General features: G+C 43.4%; 1 protein-coding gene and 1 long non-coding RNA gene across 15 annotated transcripts in view; one reads left to right on the top strand and one right to left on the bottom strand.

Annotated features, from left to right (window-relative positions):
* Positions 1 to 4,123, bottom strand: part of LOC134740374 (uncharacterized) — a 39,322-nt gene extending 35,199 nt beyond the window's left edge. The window contains exon 1 of one of the 3 annotated variants that reach the window (XR_010127803.1): positions 3,780 to 4,123. This is a non-coding gene — a long non-coding RNA (uncharacterized LOC134740374). Of the gene's footprint in view, positions 1 to 3,555 lie in introns of all 3 variants that reach the window. The other 2 variants (XR_010127804.1, XR_010127802.1) reach the window with 2 other exon arrangements.
* An 11-nt stretch (positions 4,124 to 4,134) lies between these two features.
* The window catches only part of CD46 (CD46 molecule), a 53,302-nt gene continuing 33,779 nt past the window's right edge, over positions 4,135 to 23,657 (top strand). For 4 of the 12 annotated variants that reach the window (XR_008500540.2, XM_054474127.2, XM_054473664.2 and 1 more), the window contains exons 1-8: positions 4,135 to 4,379; positions 9,039 to 9,227; positions 9,569 to 9,671; positions 11,671 to 11,756; positions 13,282 to 13,479; positions 19,050 to 19,232; positions 19,641 to 19,685; positions 19,798 to 19,842. Coding sequence is in view for 11 of the 12 variants with exons in the window: in XM_054474127.2 (XP_054330102.1) it covers positions 4,283 to 4,379; positions 9,039 to 9,227; positions 9,569 to 9,671; positions 11,671 to 11,756; positions 13,282 to 13,479; positions 19,050 to 19,232; positions 19,641 to 19,685; positions 19,798 to 19,842 (946 nt within the window). In the remaining variant the exon portion in view is untranslated. The remainder of the gene's footprint in view (positions 4,380 to 9,038; positions 9,228 to 9,568; positions 9,672 to 11,670; positions 11,757 to 13,281; positions 13,480 to 19,049; positions 19,233 to 19,640; positions 19,686 to 19,797; positions 19,843 to 23,657) is intronic. The other 8 variants (XM_054474495.2, XM_054474359.2, XM_063672753.1 and 5 more) reach the window with 2 other exon arrangements.

The following is a 23,657-nucleotide window of genomic DNA, read 5'->3' as shown; positions in this document are numbered from 1 at the left end:
CCGACATGTGCCTGGCAACATGGCCCCACATATCCCCACACAGGTAGAACATCATGGTGCCCTGCATTTGCATATTAAAAGACTAGGGTAGGAAGGCCAGTTTTTTCCCGGGCTATGTGAATGACATGCCTACTGCAACCAATCCGCTGAGCCCTATGCAAATCAGGCACTACCTCCTCCAGCCTATGTATACCTGGCTGGTTTCTGCCCCACTTGAGGTCTCCACTCTCAGCTTTGGAGCCCCCCCTCTGTCTCTGTACAAGGGAGCTTCTTCCTTCTTTCTTCTCCCTTCTTTTTTGCCTACTAAACTCTCCACTCCTTAAAACCACTCCACGTGTGCCCATCTCGTTTTTTTCCAATTCAATGCGAGATGAAGAACCTGGTGTTCCTCCACACATCGGAGTCCTATCAGCAGGGGCTGGACACCAATTGCTCTCTGAAGCTATTCCTAGTCCTAACATTCTTTGTTTTGTTTGCTGTTTTGGCAAACTAAGTGTGAAAAGTTTATGAGGCTTAAATGAAATTTTCTGTCTCTACCATTACAATGAGAAAGGAGTAAAATATTTTTATTTTGCAAATCTACTTATGGAATATAGTTTCTAATATATTTATGTTTTAAAAGCCTTCAAAAGCCAAGAGGAAACAAAATACTATCCATTCCTTCTGAGAAATGCACTTCTTTCTGTACCTGATTGTTTTCATAATCCCTGTGTTGATATGTAATTCCACAAAAATGCTCTTGATAGTAACAGGAAAGAGGATCAGACACAGCTAACCATAAAGGTCAGTTGGCTGGCAGGTGCTTAGTAGATGCAAGTAGAGGCCCATTCATGCTACTACACCTGCTCCTGAAAAGCATAATGCAAATACAGTATACTAATTTAGGAGGCAAAGAACCATCTAACATCAAAATTTAAAAGAGTTGGCCACAGTTTAATGACATCCCTGCACACTAGCCTCCACCCACACTGCCCTTCATAAGCCCCTTAAAGGAGATCCCATAGTTCTAAACCTGGTCTACAAACACACACTTCCTCCATTCTCTCCTTTTCTTCTCTTTGGCAGTTTGACAAAATCTTTAGGGGGAGTTGGAGGAAACATTAGTGTTTAATCTCCTAAATCCACTTCATTCAAAGCTTTGGCTTCAAGTTCTACCCCTGTTAAGACCTCAGGAAGTTCACTGTCGACACCCTCCCTTTGAACTCAGTCACTAAAATGATCTCAAGGCTAAGGGATAGACCACAGCTCCACTTCACAAGTAAGCTTGCAACACCTGATTTAGGAAAGTTTGCTGTGCAGACAGTTGTAGCTCATCCCTTTTTACAGACCCATCTTGATTTGTTTCCTAGGGTCAAAATTATTTAAATCAAAATCTCTCAGAACTTTGTGGGCATTTGGTAAATTCATGCTGGGGGAGAACTGGTAGAGACATGTTAAATGCACTTGACCACAAGAACCATTTATTTCACCCAATATTTGCCAGTTATTCATTGTACACCTACTATAGATTTTGGCACTGTAGATATGAGAAAATGCTACCCCTGACCCATGAAACTTATCCAAAAAGTAGAGAACAAGGCTCAGCCATTCAAATGAAGCATCAGTTGAATCAAATAAAAATAAATTTTAAATATTTAATGTGAAAGTCTTCGAGTATGTTAAGAATGGCTTGATTAACCCCAGGGATAGAAATTTTACTGATTGAAAGAAAGTTTCAACAAAATACCAATCTTTGAATCTAATCTGACACCCGAAACTAGGCAATCAAACACTAGCACTATTTTTTCTTCTATAGTTTATAATAAAATTTCTCATGAGAAAAAAGACATTTTTCTTCCAAGCCTGAAAATGGATGAAGAATTTTTAATATTTATTGTTGCAGAGAACAGTAAATAGACTATCCACTTTCACAAATGAAGGCTGGCATTGAGCCACAGAACATATCTGTCATATCACTCTTTGACACCATATATTAACAGAAATAATAATTTCCCCGCATTGAGTTTCCTATTTACCATCTCTTTAATTATACCCGTTTTAATTGCTGTCATGGAGTGTTGAATTTTATAATCCAAGATACTAAGATGTTTATCTGATATACCACCTCCACACTTAATGTCTTATAATCTCTGCGAAGAATTTAAAAATTTTTGTTGGTCGGACAGGAAGAGGAAATTCCATGGTTTGGTGAACCAAACCATGGGCTTATTTTGTAATTAGCCCATCCCCCATAGGAGTCTCATCTCTTAGTTAGGGGTGGGGTGGGGTGGGGTGGGGATGTTTCCATATCTTTCAGGTGGCCAAGAGCATGCTTCTCTGATTTATAACTACTATTAGCCATCCCTTAAAGTATATTTCCTACCTAGTTCCTACACACCAAAGCTCTCTCATAATGCGAAGTAATTTTTGATACCCCAAAACTCAAAACCAGTTTTATAACACAGTTATAAAACTGTGTTAAACACACTTAAGCTCTATAATTCTATAAGACCCATTTTAGGTTTATACACTGAGCATCCAGTTCCTCACCGTCCTCTCATAGGTTAACCCTGTGTAATACAAGTTCTACTCCCACAATTCTATGAACAAAACAGCCCTTGATACATAGGTTTGATTTTTTAAATACATTTTCTTTATTCTAAATGTAACATAAGGTCAACATAGAAAACTGAAAAGCATAAGGAAAGTGAAATATCTATATTCTTATCAACCATTGTTAATTTTGCTGTATTCCTAGTTTCTTTTTATACATATCAATATGGTACTTTTGTTTTAATAAAAGTACTGCCAAAAGGCACATGCCAATTTGGACTCTGCTTTTTCCACTTACAATGATACCATAGTTTCTCATATTTGGTATTCTTTTGCAATATTTGCTGCACAGAATTCCATCACACAAAGGTAACTGCCAGAAATTCCTTATTACTTTTGCTAGACACTTAGGGTTTACACTTTTTCAAAAATTAATCACATCAGAGCTTTGATCACAGCTCTGATGATTTCTCTGGGAACTGAGAGCCTAACACAAGTCATGTCCACTTTAAGACTTTTAACATACTGAAAAGTTATGTTACAAACAGAGTGCTGGTCCCCCTGCAACACGTTCACTCACACTGGCTGACGTTTTAATTCTTTGCCAATCTGAGGGAAAGAAATGTCAACTCTTTGTTTGCTCTTTTAATGCCAGTCATGTCCTTTTCCTTTTACCAGTCATTCCGGTTTACTCACAACCCTACAAATCAATCCTGCTCATTCTTAATTTTCCAGTATTGTTCCTGAGATTGTTTCACCAGAAAAGTTCTCCCCCTTATCCACTCTTCACCTAACAATTTCTACCCATCCGAATCCTCCTGCATTTATTGCTTCCAGGAATTTGGCACTTAGGACACCCTTGTCCTTACATTGTTCATGCATGTATATTTCGTCTTCAATAAAAAATTTAGTTGCTCAAAGGCAAGGGCCCCATAGAGTCTCAATATTCCAATGGCCTGGTGTTGCTTAATAAATTAGATTCGAAGGGGTCCCCTCCAGGGAGGGGAGCAAAGGGCAAATTACCTTAGGGGCTGGGAGTGCAGAAGCGAAACCTTTGAGATTGTGAAAACAAGACGGCCCCGAGACGATCCAGCAGCAGGCATTCAAGCAAGAAAAACTCAAATATTGTTCCCAATAATGCCTGACTAATGCCAAATACCAAGTAAGGGCCCAGGCAGTCCTGACAGCCTGCAGTGCCCCAGGATAAAACTAACCCTGAGGGGTGCTGGCCCACGGTGACCCCCTACCTGGACTCTGGATCTCTATTTTTAGGTCGAAGTGCTTTATTCTTGATTCCCGAATTCCCGGAAACTATTACCAAAGCAGCTTAGTTTTCTTTCCACCCTTCCTGGGTGAAAAATATGGCGGCAATCCAGTCCTTTCCCGCAGGACGCCTCAGGCTTCCGGATGGTAGGCCAAGGGTTTAGCAAGAAAAAAGGCGGCCTCGGGAAACCTGTTGCGTTAGGCACCGCCAGGGCCTCGCCCGGTCCTCTCGAAGGCCAAGGGCTGCCCAAGAGCGCCGAGGCCCCGCCCCGCGGCCCGCCGATTGGCCCCAGCAGCCCTGGTGACTCGACGCACTTCCGCCCCGGGCGCGGCTCGGGCCACGCCCACCTGTCCTGCGGCAGTGGATGCTTTGTGAGTTGGGGATTGTTGCGTCCCAAAGCTGGACTCAGAAGGGACTTCCCTGCTCGGCTGGCTCTCGGTTTCTCTGCTTTCCTCCGGAAAAATAACGGCGTCTTCCGCGCCGCGCATGGCGCCTCCCGGCCGCCGCGAGTGTCCCTTTCCTTCACGGCGCTTTCCTGGGTTGCTTCTGGCGGCCTTGGTGTTGCTGCTGTCCTCCTTCTCCGGTAGGACCCCGGGGCGGTTTCGCGCGTCCGCGGCGAGACTGGAGCTCTCCTCAGTCGGGCAAGAGTCGCGGGGCGGGGCTCACTGCAGGTCGTGCCTCTTTGGGGACAGGGTTCTCCGAGGGATACAGTGCTCAGATCCCGGGGGTATGTGGCGGGGAATGCGGGGACCACGCAGAGCCCGAGGTGAAGCTTGTTTGGTGGCATCGTGTGCGCGGCCGGCATTTACGCAGGATCTGGCTGCGTCGCTAAAAAAAGCGTGAATCGTGTTTTCGGGATTGAGCCAGTCGGCAAGGGGAGCGCGGACTGGGCGCCCTAGGTGAGGGCTTGCTCTGGAGTGCACAGGTGCGTGGGAGTGTTGCTAGGGCCGGTGCTGTGCGGGTGGTGAGAGTTTGCCCTGTGTTACCTTGGCGCCTTGGTGAGTAGGGTGTTCATTAGGGCTTGGACAGTACCCGCGGTAAGGGTTGCAGTGCGTCTGCTGTGCCCCATGTGCTGAGCTGGCCTGGGCGTGCAGGGGCCTGGCCAGGTGTTGCTGGGAGCGTGCTGTGCGCAAGTGGCCTGTGTGCAGAGTTCACTGTGGGCAAGACAGCTCACTGTTTGCTTTGAATGGAGTGAGCGCGGACTCGGGCTAGGGAGGGCATGTTGAGTGAGAGCAGGCTCTCAGTGCCTGGGGTTAGAGAGGTGGTAAGCGCGCGCCATGCTTTTTGTGCCTTCTGTGAACAGTCTCCGTGTTGCCTGAGCTCCTATTAGTTTGTAAATGGCTGCTTTTTTGGGGGGTGGGTGGGCCATCGAGTCATCTTCCTGTTCCCAACCAATATAGACAGTATCTGATTCCATTGCCTAATGGCTTTTTGACATTGTTTTCCTTCTTTTCATTACTTTGAGTCATATTTGAGAGATGTGAAGCAACCTAAAAAACAATGGTAGCCAAACCTAGTGACAAATTAGTATCCTAACAAAGGAAGGCAAATAATGTTAATCTGGTTTTCCCCTACAGCTCATAAACTAAAGCTTAAAGCCTATCCCACTAAATTTATTTTGTATTTCATTGAATGGAATCAATACTCTTAAAAATGCATGCTAGGCTAGGCACAGTGGCTCACGCCTGTGATGCCAGCACTTTGGGAGGCCCAGGCTGGGTGATTGCTTGTGCCCAGGAGTTCAAGATCAACCTGGGCAACATGGCAAAACTTTGTCTCTACAAAAAATACAAAAATTAGCTGGGCATGGTGGGGTATGCCCGTGGTCCCAGCTACTCTGGGGGCTGAGGTAGGAGATTCACTTGAGCCCAGGAGGTGAAGGCTGCAGTGAGCTGTGATCATGCCACTGCACTCCAGCCTGGATGACAGAGTGAGACCCTGTCAAAACAAAACAAACAAACAAAACCCGCTAAGAAATACATGCTTATTGTGCGACACGAACAGAATCAAAAGACAACTATTTTTAATATTTTGGTATATTTCTTTCTGACTTCATGTGCGCTTCATGTGTATCTATGTCCAAATTAGGAACCAATAACATGTATAGTTTCTACGTTGCGTTTTTTTCCTTAGGAGCATTCATTCAACGAATATGGGTCTTGTATGTCTGGTGCTATTACACTGGTAGGCAATAACAAACCATTCCTATTTTCTTGATCCTTTTTTCACTATTTGTTTACACACACATTCATGCAGGAAGATAAGCAGGGACTTTGTTTTGCTCAATGCTAAGTGCTCAGTGCCGGGAACACAGTAGATAACCAATAAATTATTTGCTAAAATGTATTGGGAGTGGCAGACATTAAAATCCAAAACATAATAGTGACAAATAAATTATGAACCAAAATTTTCAGTTATAAATCTGACAGCATTTAACAAATGATTGGAGAGAGGGAGGGCTTCTCTGCTCATCAAACAGACTTTGGGGCATCTGTGCTTGCTCTTCCCTCAGCCCGGGAACATTCTCCTCCTGACCTGCTGCAGAAACAGTCTCGCTCTTCTGCAAACTCAGCTGGAATGTTACACCCTCAGAGACCTTCTCTGATCACCCCACCTCGCGATCCCCCCATCTCAGGTTGAACACATAAAACCCAGTTCAAGTCCCTCTTCTCGTAATCACCCTTTTAAAATGACCTTTTCTATTCTTTGTCTCTCCCTGTCAGAATGCAGGGATCCTGTCTTGTCGCACTTGTGGTTCCAAAAGCCTGATTTGTTTACCTCTGTATCTGTTAAATACCAGAAAATTAAATAGACTATTTGGCTGGGGCTTAGAGCCTAGGAAAAAGTTCCTCCTGCCTCCAAGAGGAAGGTTCTTTAAAGAGCTATGCTCAGGATGGTCTTTCTGCGGTACCTAAAAAGCTAGGGCAGCAGTAGCTGAGAGCCAGAAAGGATCTGTCTCCCCTGTTTGTTGATGCTGCAGGGCTTCCAGTACTTCAGTCTTGCATCTCACTGATCATTAAAACGTTCATTTTGAAGGAGAGTAATGGGAGTAGGGAGCAGTGGTGATAAGAAGAAAACAAAAAGACTTTTTTTTTTTTTTTTTTTTTTAAGATTAATGTTTAGAATAGGCTTAGTGCTAGAAGTTCAGCCTGGGCAACATAAGCAGACCTCATCTATACAAAAAATGTAAAAAAAAAAAAAAAAAATTAGCCAGGTGTGATGTTGCACACCTGTGGTCCCAGCTACTTGGGAGACTGAAGGGGGAGGATCACTGGAGCCCCCCATGGTCAAGGCTGCAGTGAGCCCTGTTCGTACTCCAGCTTGGGTAACAGAGCGAGAGACCCTGTTTCAAAACAAAACAAAACACACACACACACACACAAACAAAAAAAGAAACAAAACAGGAAGCTGAAGAAGATAATGAAAGTGATTTGAAATAGAGGAAAATAGAATTATAAAATGAATAGGGTACAACACGGAAGATTACAAAACTAATAATGAAGAGAAGGAAAAACAAGGTTAAGTTTGAGGTTCATAAGGGTAAATCAAGACAGGTATGAAACCTAGAGAAAGTAAAAATGAGAACTCACGATGCTAGGCAGAGAGAATACATGAATTAAAATAAGCATTCAATTTTTGGAGCAACTCACTCTCACAAGGAGAAGTTTTCGTAAGCAGACAGTGCTGTGCATGGGAGACCTGCCCTCTCAAAGGTAGTTGCCAAATGGTTCCAGATAGCTGAAGGAAACATGTATCAAATTTCAGGCCAGTCTCATTCCTCCAGAAGAGGAGCTGCATTTTTGGACAAAATCCCCAATCTCCTGTTGTGCGTGGTCTCTTCTGCCTATTTTAGGTGTTTTCCTTATATCCAATGAAAGAAGCCAAGATCAGTAAGCACTTACACAGTAGCGTCTCAGTTTCCTTACTGGGCATACTACAATGCAAAGAGAGCAATCCATATCTGGTCACCTGCCAGGATACCAGAAGACTGGGAGATAGGCAGCACAAGAAATGGCCTAATCTTCTTTCTCCATTGTGCTGTAGAATGATTATTTTCAATATGAAATTGGTTACAATATATTCTTCACATTGTTTTGTGTTTGACAGCAGTGGACTTTGAGTACCACATTTTTTTTGAATAGCTACTCTGAGTGACATATTGTGCTGGGTGTTGTGGCTGCATGGATGAATGGAGTCGGCCTTGTTAACTATTAAACTCAAAAGCATGTGATAGTTACCTGAGAGATCCATGCAGGGGAGAGTCCAGGGGAAGGTGACTGATCACTGCTTCCCAGGGGGAGGCAGAAAATGCTTCCTGGAGGAGATGATGGGTGGATTAAGGAAGATGAGTTGAACAGGAGTTGTAGCTACCAACCAGGGAGGAAGGGTATTCAGAGCAAAGGAAGCAAGGTGAGCAAAAGCACCAAGATGTGACACTACTGGACTGCCAAGCTATTCAGTGTGGCAGAGTAAGGCAAAGGAGGCAAGAAAGAAGGAAGAGGATTAAATCACAGGGTGAGTAATTCTGAAAAGCAACAGACTCATCAGGAATAAACACTCACCATCATAAATTCAGACTTTCATGTTATTGCCTGTCCTTTTAGGGCAACTTGAGCCTTTTGTTTAACTTAGCACAACATGAATCCAAACTAGGGTTGTTTTGATTTCCCCAGGCACAGTAGCAGACAATTTCTTGAATACTTATTTGCAGATAGAGTTTGTCAGTGTCAGCATTTCTTGAGCACCCACAAGGTGAGTATAGTAGAAAAAGAAGAACATGGTTCTTGACCCCCAGGAACTTGCCTTTTAAGAGAAGACACCCTGAAGTGACAAGCTGTTATAAGTTAGTGTTTTAAACTATGGAAGAACAATCTGAGCAGAGTGCTCTATACTGTAGAAGACTTCTTAGAGGAGAAGTTACTTTTGAAATGAATTTAGAAAAATGTGGGGAAAGATGCATCCATATATATTTTAAGATCAAAGACATTAATGCTGTCTCTTCAGTTTATTGTCGAGCGTTTATTCCCAAACAAACCAAAAGCTAATAGGATGTTACTTAAAACATGCAAGTCCTATTTCCTCCACTACTACCAGCCCTCTGGTAAAAGCATGGATCAGTCATTTAAAATCTTGCCAAGGGCCTTTCTGTTTTTTCTGTACTACCTGCTGCCAGACCACAGTCCATGGCTGATGAAAGTGATATCAGTACTTCATCTTCATGTTCCTATTCTCTTATCCCTAGATGCCTGTGAGGAGCCACCAACATTTGAAGCTATGGAGCTCATTGGTAAACCAAAACCCTACTATGACATTGGTGAACGAGTAGATTATAAGTGTAAAAAAGGATACTTCTATATACCTCCTCTTGCCACCCATACTATTTGTGATCGGAATCATACATGGCTACCTGTCTCAGATGACGCCTGTTATAGTAAGTAAACAAGCCTCTTTTTTTTTTTTTTTCTGCTTGCTCTAGAGATTTGCACACATTTTGGGGTACGTATTCCACTATGGTGTTGATGATTTTCTTCTTGTAAAATGAGGTTCAAGATAACAATGCATTTTTGCAAGCTTTGAGAAATCAGAATCTCCAAGAAATCATTTTCCTGGCAATAGATTGCCTGGGTGAATATGAATCTTAAGTTTGCCCTTATAATAAGTAAATATTGAAAATTATATTCCCACCCATTCAAAAGAGCACTGCAGAATTTTGATTTTGATTCAGATCTGTTTTATAACTGGATTGAAAACTCCAAAATTATTTTCTTTTAGGAGAAACGTGTCCATATATAGGGGATCCTTTAAATGGCCAAGCAATCCTTGCAAATGGGACTTACGAGTTTGGTTATCAGATACACTTTATTTGTAATGAGGGGTAAGTTGCTCCTTAGAGGAAATAAAGGAAGTGTTAGTAATTTTATTTTTGTTTTGCTTCTCTTCTTAAGCATTTCTGTAAACTTAATTTTGCTTTCTATGTGACAAGTTATACTTCTAGCCAAACAACTCTTGGATGTTTTATGGAGATAGCCAAGATATATAGTAAATAGAAAGTAATTGATATTGAAGGAAAGCAAAACTACTTGCTGTTTCTGACAATAAGTCTGTTGTAAGCATTAAGAATGTAGTAATCATGAGAATTTATCCTTCACAACTGAGTGTCCCCTGTTTAAATCTGCCAACTCTTAGAGTTGAAGTAGGGCTCACAAAAATGAGAAATAGAATTACCAACTAAAGATACACTTGTATCCAGATGACTCTGTAAAGTGTTACCAGACCAAAACTGACCTGGTTAGCCTTTACCATCATGTTGATCAAAATCTCTCAGTTGAAAAACCTTATTTTTGAGACTGCTACAATGTGAAGCATCTCAAGAGCAGGTACTGAGCCCTTGGTAATAGCCTTTGTTCTGTAGGGTTTTGAAGTCGTTTATATTGGAGATACTAGACATTTAAGATAAATGTGCATTTAGAGAGTAAATGTAATTTTCTGTCTAATTTCTGTTGCTATAACAGAATACTTGAGGCTAGGCATTTATAAAGAAAAGAAATGTATTTGGCTCATATTTCTGGAGGCTGGAGAGTTCAAGGGGATGGCAGTAGTGTCTGGCAAGGGCTTTTATGCTGCATCATAACATGCTGGAAAGTGAAAGGGAAATTTAGCATGTGCAAAAAAGACAAAGCACAAGGGAGGGGGTTCTCGCTTTATAACAACGTACTCTTATGGTAACGAATCCAAGCCTACAAGAATGAGAACTCATTCCCTCAAGAATTAATGAAGACCCTCTAGAAAGGCATTATCCCTCTTAATGACCTAATCATTTCTTAAAGGCCCCACCACCTCTCAATGCTGTTACACTGGCAATTAAATTTCAATATGAGTTTTGGTAGAGACAAACCAGATTCAAACAATAGCAGTAATACACCATAATACAGAAAAAGTAAGTGAGTCTTGGAGGAAAAATCAGCTGTAACTATGTAAGGCAACTGACAGTTTTTAAGGTTTGGTCAAGCAGAAATATTGGAATATTCAGTTGACACATACTGCTTGCTAGGCACACCGAGGGATACCAAAACTTTAAGAGAGCGACCTTCCTAAAAGAAGTTCTAACCTTATTGAGAAATAATATATACTGAGAGCAATAAAAGCAAAATACTAAATGAGAAATACCAAATAAGTAGAATTATTCCTGATAATTACTCTAAGAGTCCAGAAGGAGGAGAGATTCCTGTGAATTTAAATCAGGGAAGATTTCATTGAGTATAGGGGTATACTTAATGAAAGTATTCTTATACTCAGTGAGCTATTCCTAGAAATACACTCTGTTCTAAATAATAGGAGCTAAAACTCATGTAGCACTATGTGCCAAATGCTAACTTATCTAATCCCCTAAACAACCCCATGTACTGTTATCCCCTTTTAATCAATTAGGAAGCTGAGTGAAGGAACTTTAAGTGACTTACCCAAGCTCAAGAAACTAGATAAGTTGAGAAACAGGGACTTGAATCTAGGCATTCCAGCTCTAGGGCCTGTTCTCTCTACACAGTCCTTGTCCTTACTGTGCAAAGTGGTGTGAGAAAAGGCACAGAAATGAATGTGTAATGTGATTGCAGGAGGCAGCAAAGAGGCTGGGTGGAAGGGCACAGCAGATTTATTTAGACATCTTTGCTCTTGGCCAATATATATTCAAATGGAGAAACTCTATTTGATTAAATTGCAGATTTATTTAGCACTTTCATTATATAGTATGTTGTTTAAGAAACCACCCCCTCCAACTACTGTAGTGTAGAAAAGAAACCATATAAAAAATTCTTTCATTATTATGTGTGTCTTATTAATTGCTATACGAAACAGTAACCCTTTCTTTTCTCATTTAGTTATTACTTAATTGGTAATGAAATTCTATATTGTGAACTTAAAGGATCAGTAGCAATTTGGAGCGGTAAGCCCCCAATATGTGAAAGTAAGTAAATTCTTTTTTTTTTTTAATTTAGACCAGTAGTCCTCAAAGATTTTTGCCTCCTTTACACCCTTTACACTTTAAGATTAACAAAGATCCCAAAGAGGTTTCTTTTATGTGGGTTATATCTATTGGTATTTATCATATTGGAATTCAAACGGAGAGGTTTTTAAATAATTATTGATTCTTTTTGGTTTTGTTTATGTTTTTCCTAAGACATGGTCTCAGGCTATTTCCCAGGCTGGCGTGCAGTGGCACAATCTCAGCTCACTGCAGCCTTAGCCTCTCCAGTAGCTGGGGCTTCAGGCGTGTGCCACTATGCCTGGCTTTTTGTAATTTTTGAAGAGACGGGGTTTTGCCATGATGCCCAGGCTGGTCTTGAAATCCCATGCTCAAGCAATCTGCCCCCATGGGCTTCCCACAGTGCTGGGATTACAAATGTGAGCCACCCCACCTGGCCTGTTTAATTTGTAAGAATAAATGCAATACAAATTAACATATGTAACATAATTTTTATGAAAAATAAAAATTTTCCAAATCAAAATAAAATTAGTGAGAATAGTGGCATTGTTCACATTTTTTGCACATCTCTTCAACATCTGGCTTAAAGCAAGATTGTATTTGGCCTGTTGTGTTATCACACAATATGTAGCCTTTGGAAAAATATCACTATATTCTTATTAGGATCAGAGTGAAAAAAGACAATAATATTTTGGTGGCATTGTGACTCACCAATTTAGAAAATGGATATATTTATAAATTGCAAAGGATTTCTTAACTAGCACTGAGTTAAGCATATTTTCTCATTAATTGTCAGCATTTCTTGTGATGACTAGAACAGAACTTAGCGCGGCCTTGCAAATAAATATAGGCGTATTAGGCCGTTTTCGTATTGCTCTAAAGAAATACCTGAGACTGGGTAATTTACAAAGAAAAGAAGTTTAATTTGCTCATGTTTCTACAAGCTGTACAGGAAGCATGGTGCTGGCATCTGCTGGGGGTTTGGGTAGGCCTCAGGAAACTTAACAATCATTGGGAAAGACAGAAGGAGAGCAAGGTGTCTCACATGGCAGGAGCAGGAGCAAGGTGGGGAGGACGGGAGGTGTTGCACACTTTTAAATAACCAGATCTCCCAAGAACTCAGTATCATGAGAACAGCACCAAGGGGATGGTGCTAAACCATTCATGAGAAATCTACCCCCATGATTCAAACACCTCCCACCAGGCCCCACCTCCAACACTGTGGACTACAATTTGACATGAGATTTGCTGGGGACACAGATCCAAACCATATCAGTAGGTATTTACACTTTAAGAAAATGAGATTTGTTCTGAAAGTTAGTTACTACAGTAATGGTTTGAATTTGAGATAATATATTTGCTCATAGAAACCTTCTTTTAAATCCATATTGAATTCACAACCAGCTTGTAGAAACCCTATATTGATGAATTTATTGAAGACATAGAAATTTTACTAATGCTGTCTTAATCTTTTACATTTCCTTTCCTCTTTTTCTTCATTTTTAAGAGGTTTTGTGTACACCACCTCCAAAAATAAAAAATGGAAAACACACCTTTAGTGAAGTAGAAGTATTTGAGTATCTTGATGCAGTAACTTATAGTTGTGATCCTGCACCTGGACCAGATCCATTTTCACTTATTGGAGAGAGCACTATTTATTGTGGTGACAATTCAGTATGGAGTCATGCTGCTCCAGAGTGTAAAGGTAGTGTTTTAATTTATTTCCTTCTTCATTTGTAAATACTCTGGAAACATTTTGTAAATAGTTTTATCTACAAATAAACAAAGCAGGTGTATGTGCTTCCTCCTCCTGTATAATTGGTTTCTAATTTATTTTAATACAGGTCAATTCAAGTCAAAAAATAGTTCTAGCTAGAGTTCCCTATTTCTCACCCCCACATGTTCTTGGCATTTCATTTTATACAGTGTGAACTACTGTGTATCTGCATGAGTTAGAAGTTTTTGTTTGAAAGAACCAAAAAAAAATAATACACACTGGCTTAAAGAAAGTTTTATCTTGTATTACAAGAAATCTAAGAGTTCTGGCTATGGTAGTGGTAAACTGTAACAGACTAATCGTCTCACAAAAATGATAAACTCTGGATAAAAAAAAATTTTTTTTTTAAAGACCGAATGTTTAAGGCCCTCTGAAGTGACCAAAAGTATGAAGACCATGTAGGGGGCTTGCCCATTTAAAGAAAGAAATCACTGAATAACAGTGATTTAAAAGTATATACTCCCCAAGTACACATGAAACATTCTCCAAAGTAGACCATATTCTAGACAATAAGACAACTTTTAACTAACTTCAAAAAATTGAAATCATTCAACATGTATTATCTTATCACAATAGAATGAAAGTAGAAATCAATAACAAAGCCAATCCCCAAAGAATTGGAAAGTGTACAGGACACTTCTAAATAACTCATGCATAAAAGAAGTAGTCAGCAGGGAGATTAGAAGTGTTTTGAATTGAATAAAAACAGAACATCTCAAAATATCCAAATATGTAGGATGCAGCTAAAGCATTGCTTACAGGGGAATGTATAGCATAATATACTTGTGTTAGAAAAAAAGAAAAGTCTCAAATCAATGATCTAATTTTCCACCTTAAGAAACTAAAAAAGAGCAAGTTAAATCCCAAACTAGCAGATGTAAGGAAATGATAAAGATAGAGCCAAAATCAATAAAATTGAGAAGAGAAAAAAAAAATAGAGGAAATCAGTGAAACCAACATTTGTTACTTGGAGATCAATAAAGTGTGTAAACCTGTAGCCAGACTGACAAAAAAAGACGCAAATTAACCAATACTGAGAATGAAAGAAATGGTGGCCAGGCGCGGCACCCCAGCCAGCTTGAAGACCCTGCCCTCCTGCAGCCGGCAGGGGCAGTCACTCCCGGACTTGTCCTTTTAGAAGCTCCAGCTTTACCACTTGCTGGTGGAGCCTAACCACTGCTGCAGGGTCCTCATCGCCAACACACCTGGCAGATCCAAGAGGAGATGGCCCAGGAGATGGCCAGGACATGGCACACACAGGCACCCGAGAGTGTGGTGTTGGCGTCGTTCCACTGCCTGGTTTCTGCAGAGATCCTGTGCCGGTGGCCTGTGCCCACCATGTGGGAGCCAGAGGGGGTGTGCCATGACCCCCGCTTTGGACACTGCTGCGTGAAGGGGCCAGTTTTCAGACCTTTGCTCTGTCCCCTCAGCACTGGCGCCAGGAGCCCTGAAGAGCAGCATCTGGGAGACGGACATCTGGGGACCTGGAGAAAATAGAGGAGGCGTTCAGAAGTAGCTAGATGAGATATTTGAAATACTGACGATCAAAAACCCCAGTTTGCATGGAAGAACTGGCCTCAGACGTGGTCAGTTCCTATGATGACCTGGACACATGGTGCTGACCCACACGATGGGAGGTGGCTCTGCAAAGCATTCAGAGGCTTGGCCCTGCAGCCGCCCGGCCTCCCACCTCCAGCTGCAATTGCGTTCTGACCTGGGCAAGTAGGAACAAGTGGTGGAGATCCTGATGGAGACGTGAGCCAGGCGTCCCGGAGTGCTGGCCAGGCGTGGAGTACGGGATCCAGCTAAGGGAGTCTGGCCATCCTATAACCCCCCAGCCTTGCTGGCTCCTCTGCTAATTCCAGCAGGGTCTGCAGCCCCAGACCCATCCCCTTCCTTCCCATCTGCAGAGGGCAGGTTGGAGGCTGGTCTCAGTGGGAGCTAGGGCTCTCCTCAAAGGCTTTTTGACCTTGGGCCAGTCTTGACATCATCCCCACAGCCCTGCGCCCCTCATCACTTTTCGTGTCTCCTGGAGGATGGTGAGCTGCAGCTGCAGTAATCTTGTTTAAATTTAGGTAGGTGAATTTCTTAGAATTAAGTTTCATATGTTTTGAGCAATAAATTTTCTTAAGAGATATATATTTTAATCTTTTTAGTTTTATCTCTGAATATTTTTTATTTTTTTTCAATGTATTTTTTTTTCTGGAAACATTCTGTGCTGCTACATTAGAGCCTACACAGTTTAGTTGGTACATTTCATTCTTTTAAGGTTTAAATAAGGGATTTTATTTTGCAGTGAGTTTCCCTGCATTGTTAACAAGTCAACAGCATTAACGTATGATTTTTTTGGTTTTTTTTTTGTATACTTTAAATTTGTGTGCAACCCTTCTCCTTTATGCCCTGTGTTACAGTGAGAGCTTGGTCAAAATGGGGAAAACACACACAGCTGCTACACTTTTTTTTTTTTTTTTGTCATTGGAACATTTGTGCCATGTCTTCCTAGACTTAAGTGTAAATTATGGAGGGTTTTATTTGACAGTTTATATGTAAATGTCATTGAAGGCTAAGGTTAAATCTTTGGAAATCACAGGCACCAGTTGATCGTCAGAGACCTCAGATCCCCTCAGGTGGCGCCTTGTGATAGGTGGTGTTCTGGGAGGCTTCTTGTCAGGTTCCACAGCACAGGCATCTGCTCTGGGCATAGACTGAGCTCCTCGGGTGTGCACGGAGCTGTGGTGCGCCAGTCACATGTGCTTGGAAACAGCGTGTGCTGCTGGATTGGAAATGCCTACGTTGCTCTGTTAAATTGGTGCTGGAGCAAAAACCTAAGGTTAAATTTAAGTCTAGAATGAAAGAAATCTGAATCCGTGTAATTAATGGCCGCTCGATCTTGAGAGTCCTTGACGGCCCTGCCTCAGGAAGTGAGGTAGGGATGCCTACACCTTTCAGTTTCCTTCCTCATGTCCACCCCGTATGTGTTTCTCTGATTTCCCCCCATCCCTTAGCCAAAAAGCTTTATATTCTTTTGTGCATATGGCCATTCTTTAATATCAGTGATGTAAACTTTACTTGATTACTTTACAAAATTATTCAACAGACAAACAAAAGAATGAAAAAGAGAATATCACTAAATATTCTACAGACATTTAAAGGATGATAAGGGAATATTATAAACAACTTTATGCCTACAAATTTGACAACTGAAATGGACAGATTCCTTGAAATATACAAAATGTCAAAACTCACTTGAAGATATGGATAACCTGAATACTCCTATATCTACCAAAGAAATAAAATTTGTAGTTAATAACCTACTGAAGGCCCAGATGGCTTCACTGGGGAGTTCTACCAACCATCTAAGGAATAAATCATAGCAATTCTACACAAGCATTTCAAGAAAGTGCAAGAGGAGGGAACACTTCTCAACCCATTTTATGATGATAGCATTGTCCTGATACAAAAACCAGAAAACAAAAACATTATAAGAAAATTACAAATAATATCGTTGATGAACACAGGACCAAAAATCTTCAACAAAATATTAGCAAACCAAATCCTGTGATACTTAAAAAGAAAAGTAAATCATGACCAAGTAGGATTTACCCTATGAATGCAAGATTAGTTCAAATGCAAAAATTAATCAGTGTAATTTACCACATCAGGAGAGTATTAAGGAGAAAAAAAATCATGTGATTATCTTATTAGATGCAAAAAACAAAGAAAGTGTTTGACAGAACTCATCATCTTATTTTTTCATGATAAAACTTCTTAGCAAACTAGGAACAGAAGGGTAGTATCTATCTTACCCTGATAACAGACATCTACAGAAATGTCACAGCTAACATTACACTTAATGATTCAAAAAAATTATACTTAGTGGTAAAAAGTAACATTGCACTTAGTGGTTAAAAAAACCTTAATTACATTTCTGTCTAATTAATAAAGACCTAATTCTGGAAGGAAAACAGTGCGGATGTCCACTCTTACCACTCCATTCATCATTGTACTGGAGATCCCACCCAGTACAATAAGGCAAGAGAAAGCTATTAGGCCCACATATTGGAAAAGAAGAAATAAAAACTGTCTCTACTCACAATGAGATGCCACTAAATACCTATTGGAAAGGCTGAAATTTAAACACACACACCCCAAACTGACAACACCAGGTATTGACAAGGATATGGAGCAGATGAAACTCTCATATACTGATGGTGAGAATCAAAGTGAAATGACCACTTTGGGACATTTTTGGCATTTCTTATAAAGTTAAACATACTCTTATCATACAACTCGGCAACCCAAATAAACTGAAAACATTTTCACACAGAAACTTATAGGAGGATGTTCATAGCAGCCTTATTCATAATCACCCCAAACTGCAAATCGCCACATGTTCTTGAGTTGGTGAATGAATGAACCACTTGTGCTACCTCTAAAAAATGGACTCATACTCAGCAATAAAAGGAGTGAACTCCTGATTCATGCAGCAACACAAATGAATCTTGAAAGCATCATGCTTAGTGAAATAAACCATACTAAGAAGACTGTAATTTCATTTATGTGACATTCTGAAAAAGTCCCACTATAGGGATAAAAGCAGATCAATGCTTGGCTGGTTGTGGAAGTGGGGATGAGGGGGAAGAGGGGTAACTCACAAAAGAGCATGAGGAAATTCTGGAGAGTAATGGAACTTTTCTGTATCTTTACTATGGTGGTAGTTACATGATTATTTGCACTTGTCAAAACTCATACAACTGTACACTTGTAAGGGTGAATTTTACTGTATGTAAATTATATCCAATAAACTAACCTTTACAAATAACATTAGGTACAATTAGACACAACAAAAGGTCAGTGAATGAAGACAGGTGAATAGAAATTGAACCTTATTTAAGAAGAAATGTTGACTAAAGAAAGAGAGAGGCTTACAGACCTGTGGGAGAGTATCAAGCGGTGAAACATACATGTAATTGGAGTTTCGGAAAGACAGGAGAAAGAATGGTGTAAAATATTATTTGAAAAAATATTGGCCAAAAATTGTCCAAATTAGATCCAAAACAACCTCAGATCCAGGAGATTCAGTGGACCTTTAGCAGGATGAATAAATTATTAAAATTTACCACCACCACCACCTCCCTGCAGTAGTTTGGTAAAAACTACCAAACAAGTTTAAAAAGCAGCCAGTGAGTGGGGAAAACAACAAAAAGCCGTATTACATTTAGGAGGGCAGGGACAAGTAAGAATGACAGCCAGCCAAGTTTTCTTAAGAAAATCTGGTTACAATATGGTTATGTCTGTTAGTGCTGAAAGAAAAATAAAACACCCTAGAATTCTGTATCAAGGAGAATATATCAGTAACATTTAAAGTCTTTTAAAAAATGTTTTTAACATCTTGCATTCCATTCCTTGTCTCTGTTCACACTGGAAATTTGTACTTTGTACTACTTTTTCTGTTAAAGCAGATATCCATTAATTCTGAGGTTTCTCTAATTTTCCAGTGGTCAAATGTCGATTTCCAGTAGTCGAAAATGGAAAACAGATATCAGGATTTGGAAAAAAATTTTACTACAAAGCGACAGTTATGTTTGAATGCGATAAGGGTTTTTACCTCAATGGCAGCAACACAATTGTCTGTGACAGTAACAGTACTTGGGATCCCCCAGTTCCAAAGTGTCTTAAAGGTACAAAGGTTATCTTTTTTCCGTCTTGGTTTGTTATTGTTGTTGCTGTTCATTTTAGACTTTATTTCTTTGATATTAACTATCAGTCATACAGAATAACTGAAAAGAAACAATTTTAGTATTTAACTGTGTCTTGTATTCATTTCTATGCCAGATGTATGACACGAAATTCACATAAAATTCTGCTGTTGTGATTTTGTATGCTTTTCCAGGGTTCATAGCATGTTATGTACATTGCACGGGTATATGCTTTTAATATTTTTATGTATAAAAAGTGAATTACAACAACTTTTTGGAGTGAATTGAAACATGGGCATTTTTATCTAAGTAAGTCAACAAATTAATATAAATGAAATGAGAGCAATAACTCCCAAGTGGTTGATCTTCTAACATTATTTTATTTCCTAGTGCTGCCTTCGTCTAGTATAAAACCTCCAGCTTTGAGTCATTCAGGTTTAGTAGCTTCTTCCTTATATGTCTCAAAAATCTTGTAAATTCCTGGAGAAAATGCCAGCAATAACTCCCAAATGTTTGGTCCAATCTACATTATTATTTTGTTTTCCAGTGTCGACTTCTCCCACTACAAAATCTCCAACGTCCAGTGCCTCAGGTTTAGTACTTTCCTGCTTATATTTTTTCAAAAATCCTTTAAATTCCTGGTGATTTTTTAAAAAATCCTTCAAATTTCTGGTGGCGTTCACTTATTTTTAGTAATGAAAGGAGGGAGGACATTTGTATAGCCATTTTAGTTGTTATACATAGTGATTCTAAAATTATTTGCCATAATCTGCCGATATAAACAGGAATATGACCTTGAGAAAGTTGTATAAATTTTGAATGTGTTTATATATATATGTTTACATTATATATATAGAAATTGATTTAGTACCTTCCTTATTGGGTATTAGTAAGGTATAAGTGGGATGCATTTAAAGCACTTAGCACAGTGCCTGGTGTAGAGAAAGCTCTTAGAGCTAGCTAATATGACTTATCCTACACTTAAATTAATGTTAGGCCTCTCCCTCTCCCTCTCCCTCTCCCTCTCCCTCTCCCTCTCCCTCTCCCTCTCCCTCTCCCTCTCCCTCTCGCTCTCGCTCTCGCTCTCGCTCTCGCTCTCGCTCTCGCTCTCCCTCTCCGTCTCCCCTTTTTTCGGTCTCCCTCTGTTGCCGAAGCTGGACTGTACTGCCGGGATCTCGGCTCGCTGCAACCTCCCTGCCTCGGGCTCCTGTGACTCTCCTGCCTCGGCCTGCCGAGTGCCTGGGATTGCAGTTGCGCGCCGCCACGCCTGAATGGTTTTTGTATTTTTGGTGGAGACGGGGTTTCGCCGTGTTGACCGGGCTGGTCTCCAGCTCCTGGCCTCGAGTGATCTGCCTGCCTCGGCCTCCCGAGGTGCTGGGATTGCAGACGGAGTCTCGCTAACTCAATGCTCAATGGTGCTCAGGCTGGAGTGCAGTGGTGTGATCTCGGCTCTCTGCAACCTCCACCTACCAGCCTCCTGCCTTGGCCTCTTAAAGTGCTAAGATTACAGCCTCTGCCCCACCGCCACCCCGTCTAGGAAGTGAGGAGCGTCTCTGCCTGGCCGCCCATCGTCTGGGATGTGAGGAGCCCCTCTGCCCGGCCGCCCTATCTGGGAAGTGAGGAGCGCCTCTGCCCGGCCGCCCATCATCTGGGATGTGAGGAGCGCCTCTGCCCGGCTGCCACCCCGTCTGGGAGGAAGTGAGGAGCGCCTCTGCCCGGCTGCCCCGTCTGGGAGATGAGGAGCACCTCTGCCCGGCCGCCCCGTCTGGGAGGAAGTGAGGAGCGCCTCTGCCCTGTTGCCCTATCTGGGAAGTGAGGAGCGCCTCTGCCTGGCCGCCACCCCGTCTGGGAAGTGAGGAGCGCCTCTGCCCGGCTGCCACCCCATATGGGAAGTGAGGAGCGCCTCTGCCCAGCCGCCCCTTCTGGGAGGTGAGGAGCGCCTCTGCCCAGCCGCCCCGCCTGGGAGGTGAGGAGTGCCTCTGCCCGGCCGCCCCGTCTGGGAGGTGAGGAGCGCCTCTGCCTGGCCGCCACCCCGTCTGGGAGGAAGTGAGGAGCACCTCTGCCCAGCTGCCCCATCTGGGAAGTGAGGAGCGCCTCTGCCCGGCTGCCACCCCCTATGGGAAGTGAGGAGCGCCTCTGCCCGGCCGCCCACTCTGGGAAGTGAGGAGCGCCTCTGCCCGGCCGCCCACTCTGGGAAGTGAGGAGCGCCTCTGCCCGGCCGCCCACTCTGGGAGGTGAGGAGCGCCTCTGCCCGGCCGCCCCGTCTGGGAGGTGAGGAGCGCCTCTGCCTGGCCGCCACCCCGTCTGGGAGGAAGTGAGGAGCACCTCTGCCCGGCCGCCCACTCTGGGAGGTGAGGAGCGCCTCTGCCTGGCCACTCCGTCTGGGAAGGGAGGAGCGCCTCTGCCCGGCCACCCCGTCTGGGAGGTGAGGAGCGCCTCTGCCCGGCTGCCACCCCGTCTGGGAGGAAGTGAGGAGCACCTCTGCCCGGCTGCCCCATCTGGGAAGTGAGGAGCGCCTCTGCCCGGCCGCCACCCCATATGGGAAGTGAGGAGCGCCTCTGCCTGACCACTCCGTCTGGGAGGTGAGGAGCGCCTCTGCCCGGCCGCCCCGTCTGGGAGGTGAGGAGTGCCTCTGCCCGGCCGTCACCCCGTCTGGGAGGAAGTGAGGAGCACCTCTGCCCGGCTGCCCCGTCTGGGAGATGAGGAGCACCTCTGCCCGGCCGCCCCGTCTGGGAGATGAGGAGCACCTCTGCCCGGCCGCCCCGTCTGGGAGGTGAGGAGTGCCTCTGCCCGGCTGCCACCCCGTCTGGGAGGAAGTGAGGAGCACCTCTGCCCGGCCGCCCCCTCTGGGAAGTGAGGAGCACCTCTGCCTGGCCGCCACCCCGTCTGGGAGGAAGTGAGGAGCGCCTCTGCCTGGCTGCCCCATCTGGGAAGGGAGGAGCACCTCTGCCCAGCCGCCACACCGTCTGGGAAGTGAGGAGCGCCTCTGCCTGGTCGCCCCATCTAGGAGGTGAGGAGCGCCTCTGCCCGGCCGCCCAGTCTGGGAAGTGAGGAGCGCCTCTGCCCGGCCGCCCTGTCTGGGAGGTGAGGAGCGCCTCTGCCTGGCCGCCACCCCATCTGGGAGGAAGTGAGGAGCGTCTCTGCCCGGCCTCCCCGTCTGGGAAGTGAGGAGCGCCTCTGCCCGGCCGCCCCCTCTGGGAAGTGAGGAGCGCCTCTGCTCGGCCGCCCCGTTGGGGAAGTGAGGAGCGCCTCTGCCCGGCCGCCCCGTCTGGGAGGTGAGGAGCGCCTCTGCCCGGCTGCCACCCGGTCTGGGAGGAACTGAGGAGCGCCTCTGCCCGGGCGGCCCCGTCTGGGAAGCGAGGAGCGCCTCTGCCCGGGCGGCCCCGTCGGGGAAGTGAGGAGCGCCTCTGCCCGGCCGCCCCGTCTGGGAGGAGAGGAGCGCCTCTGCCCGGGCGGCCCCGTCTGGGAAGCGAGGGGCGCCTCTGCCCAGCCGCCCTGTCTGGGAGGTGAGGAGCGCCTCTGCCCGGCTGCCCTGTCTGGGAGGTGTACCCAACAGCTCCGAAGAGACAGCGACCATCGGGAGCGGGCCATGAGGACGATGGCGGTTTTGTTGAAGAGAAGGGGAGGAAGTGTGGGGAAAGGAAGGAGAGATCAGATTGTTGCTGTGTCTGTGTAGAAAGGGGTGGGCATAGGAGACTCCATTTTGTTCTGACTAGGAGAAATTCTTCTGCCTTGGGATGCTGTTGATCTATGGCCTTTCCCCCAGCCCCCTGCTCTCTGAAACATGTGCTGTGTCAACTCAGGGTTAAATGGATTAAGGGTGGTGCAAGATGTGCTTTGTTAAACAGATGCTTGAAGGCAGCATGCTCTTTAAGAGTCATCACCACTCCCTAATCTCAAGTACTCAGGGGCACAAACACTGCAGAAGGCCGCAGGGTCCTCTGCCTAGGAAAACCAGAGACCTTTGTTCATGTGTTTATCTCCTGACCTTCTCTCCACTATTATCCTATGACCCTGCCATATCCCCCTCTCCGAGAAACACCCAAGAATGATCAATAAATACTTCAGAAATAAAAAAAAAAAAAAAAATAGAAAAAAAAAAAAAAAAAAAAAAAAAGAATTTTCCCACCCCTGTCTTTGAAAACAGGAAAAGAGATACATGCAGATTCAAGTTCTCTTTCTTTTTCTTCTCATAGAACCTGGTCACAGCATCTGTCCATATATATGACAATCCATTTCACTTGCTGCAGATTTAAATTAAATCTGTGGAGTCATCACCCGTGTCAGCTCAATGGACAACAAACTTGTATAATCTTCCCCCAAAGCCACAGAGCACCTTTGTCCCAAACACCCATCTTTCATACAACCAACATAAAAATACAGAGATAAGGGGCATTGTACCGAGCA

Source organism: Pongo pygmaeus, chromosome 1, assembly GCF_028885625.2.
Source record: "Pongo pygmaeus isolate AG05252 chromosome 1, NHGRI_mPonPyg2-v2.0_pri, whole genome shotgun sequence".
Taxonomy (NCBI): domain Eukaryota; kingdom Metazoa; phylum Chordata; class Mammalia; order Primates; family Hominidae; genus Pongo; species Pongo pygmaeus.
The sequence above is the reverse complement of the archived record's forward strand: the minus strand, read 5'-3'. Positions and strand labels throughout refer to the sequence as shown.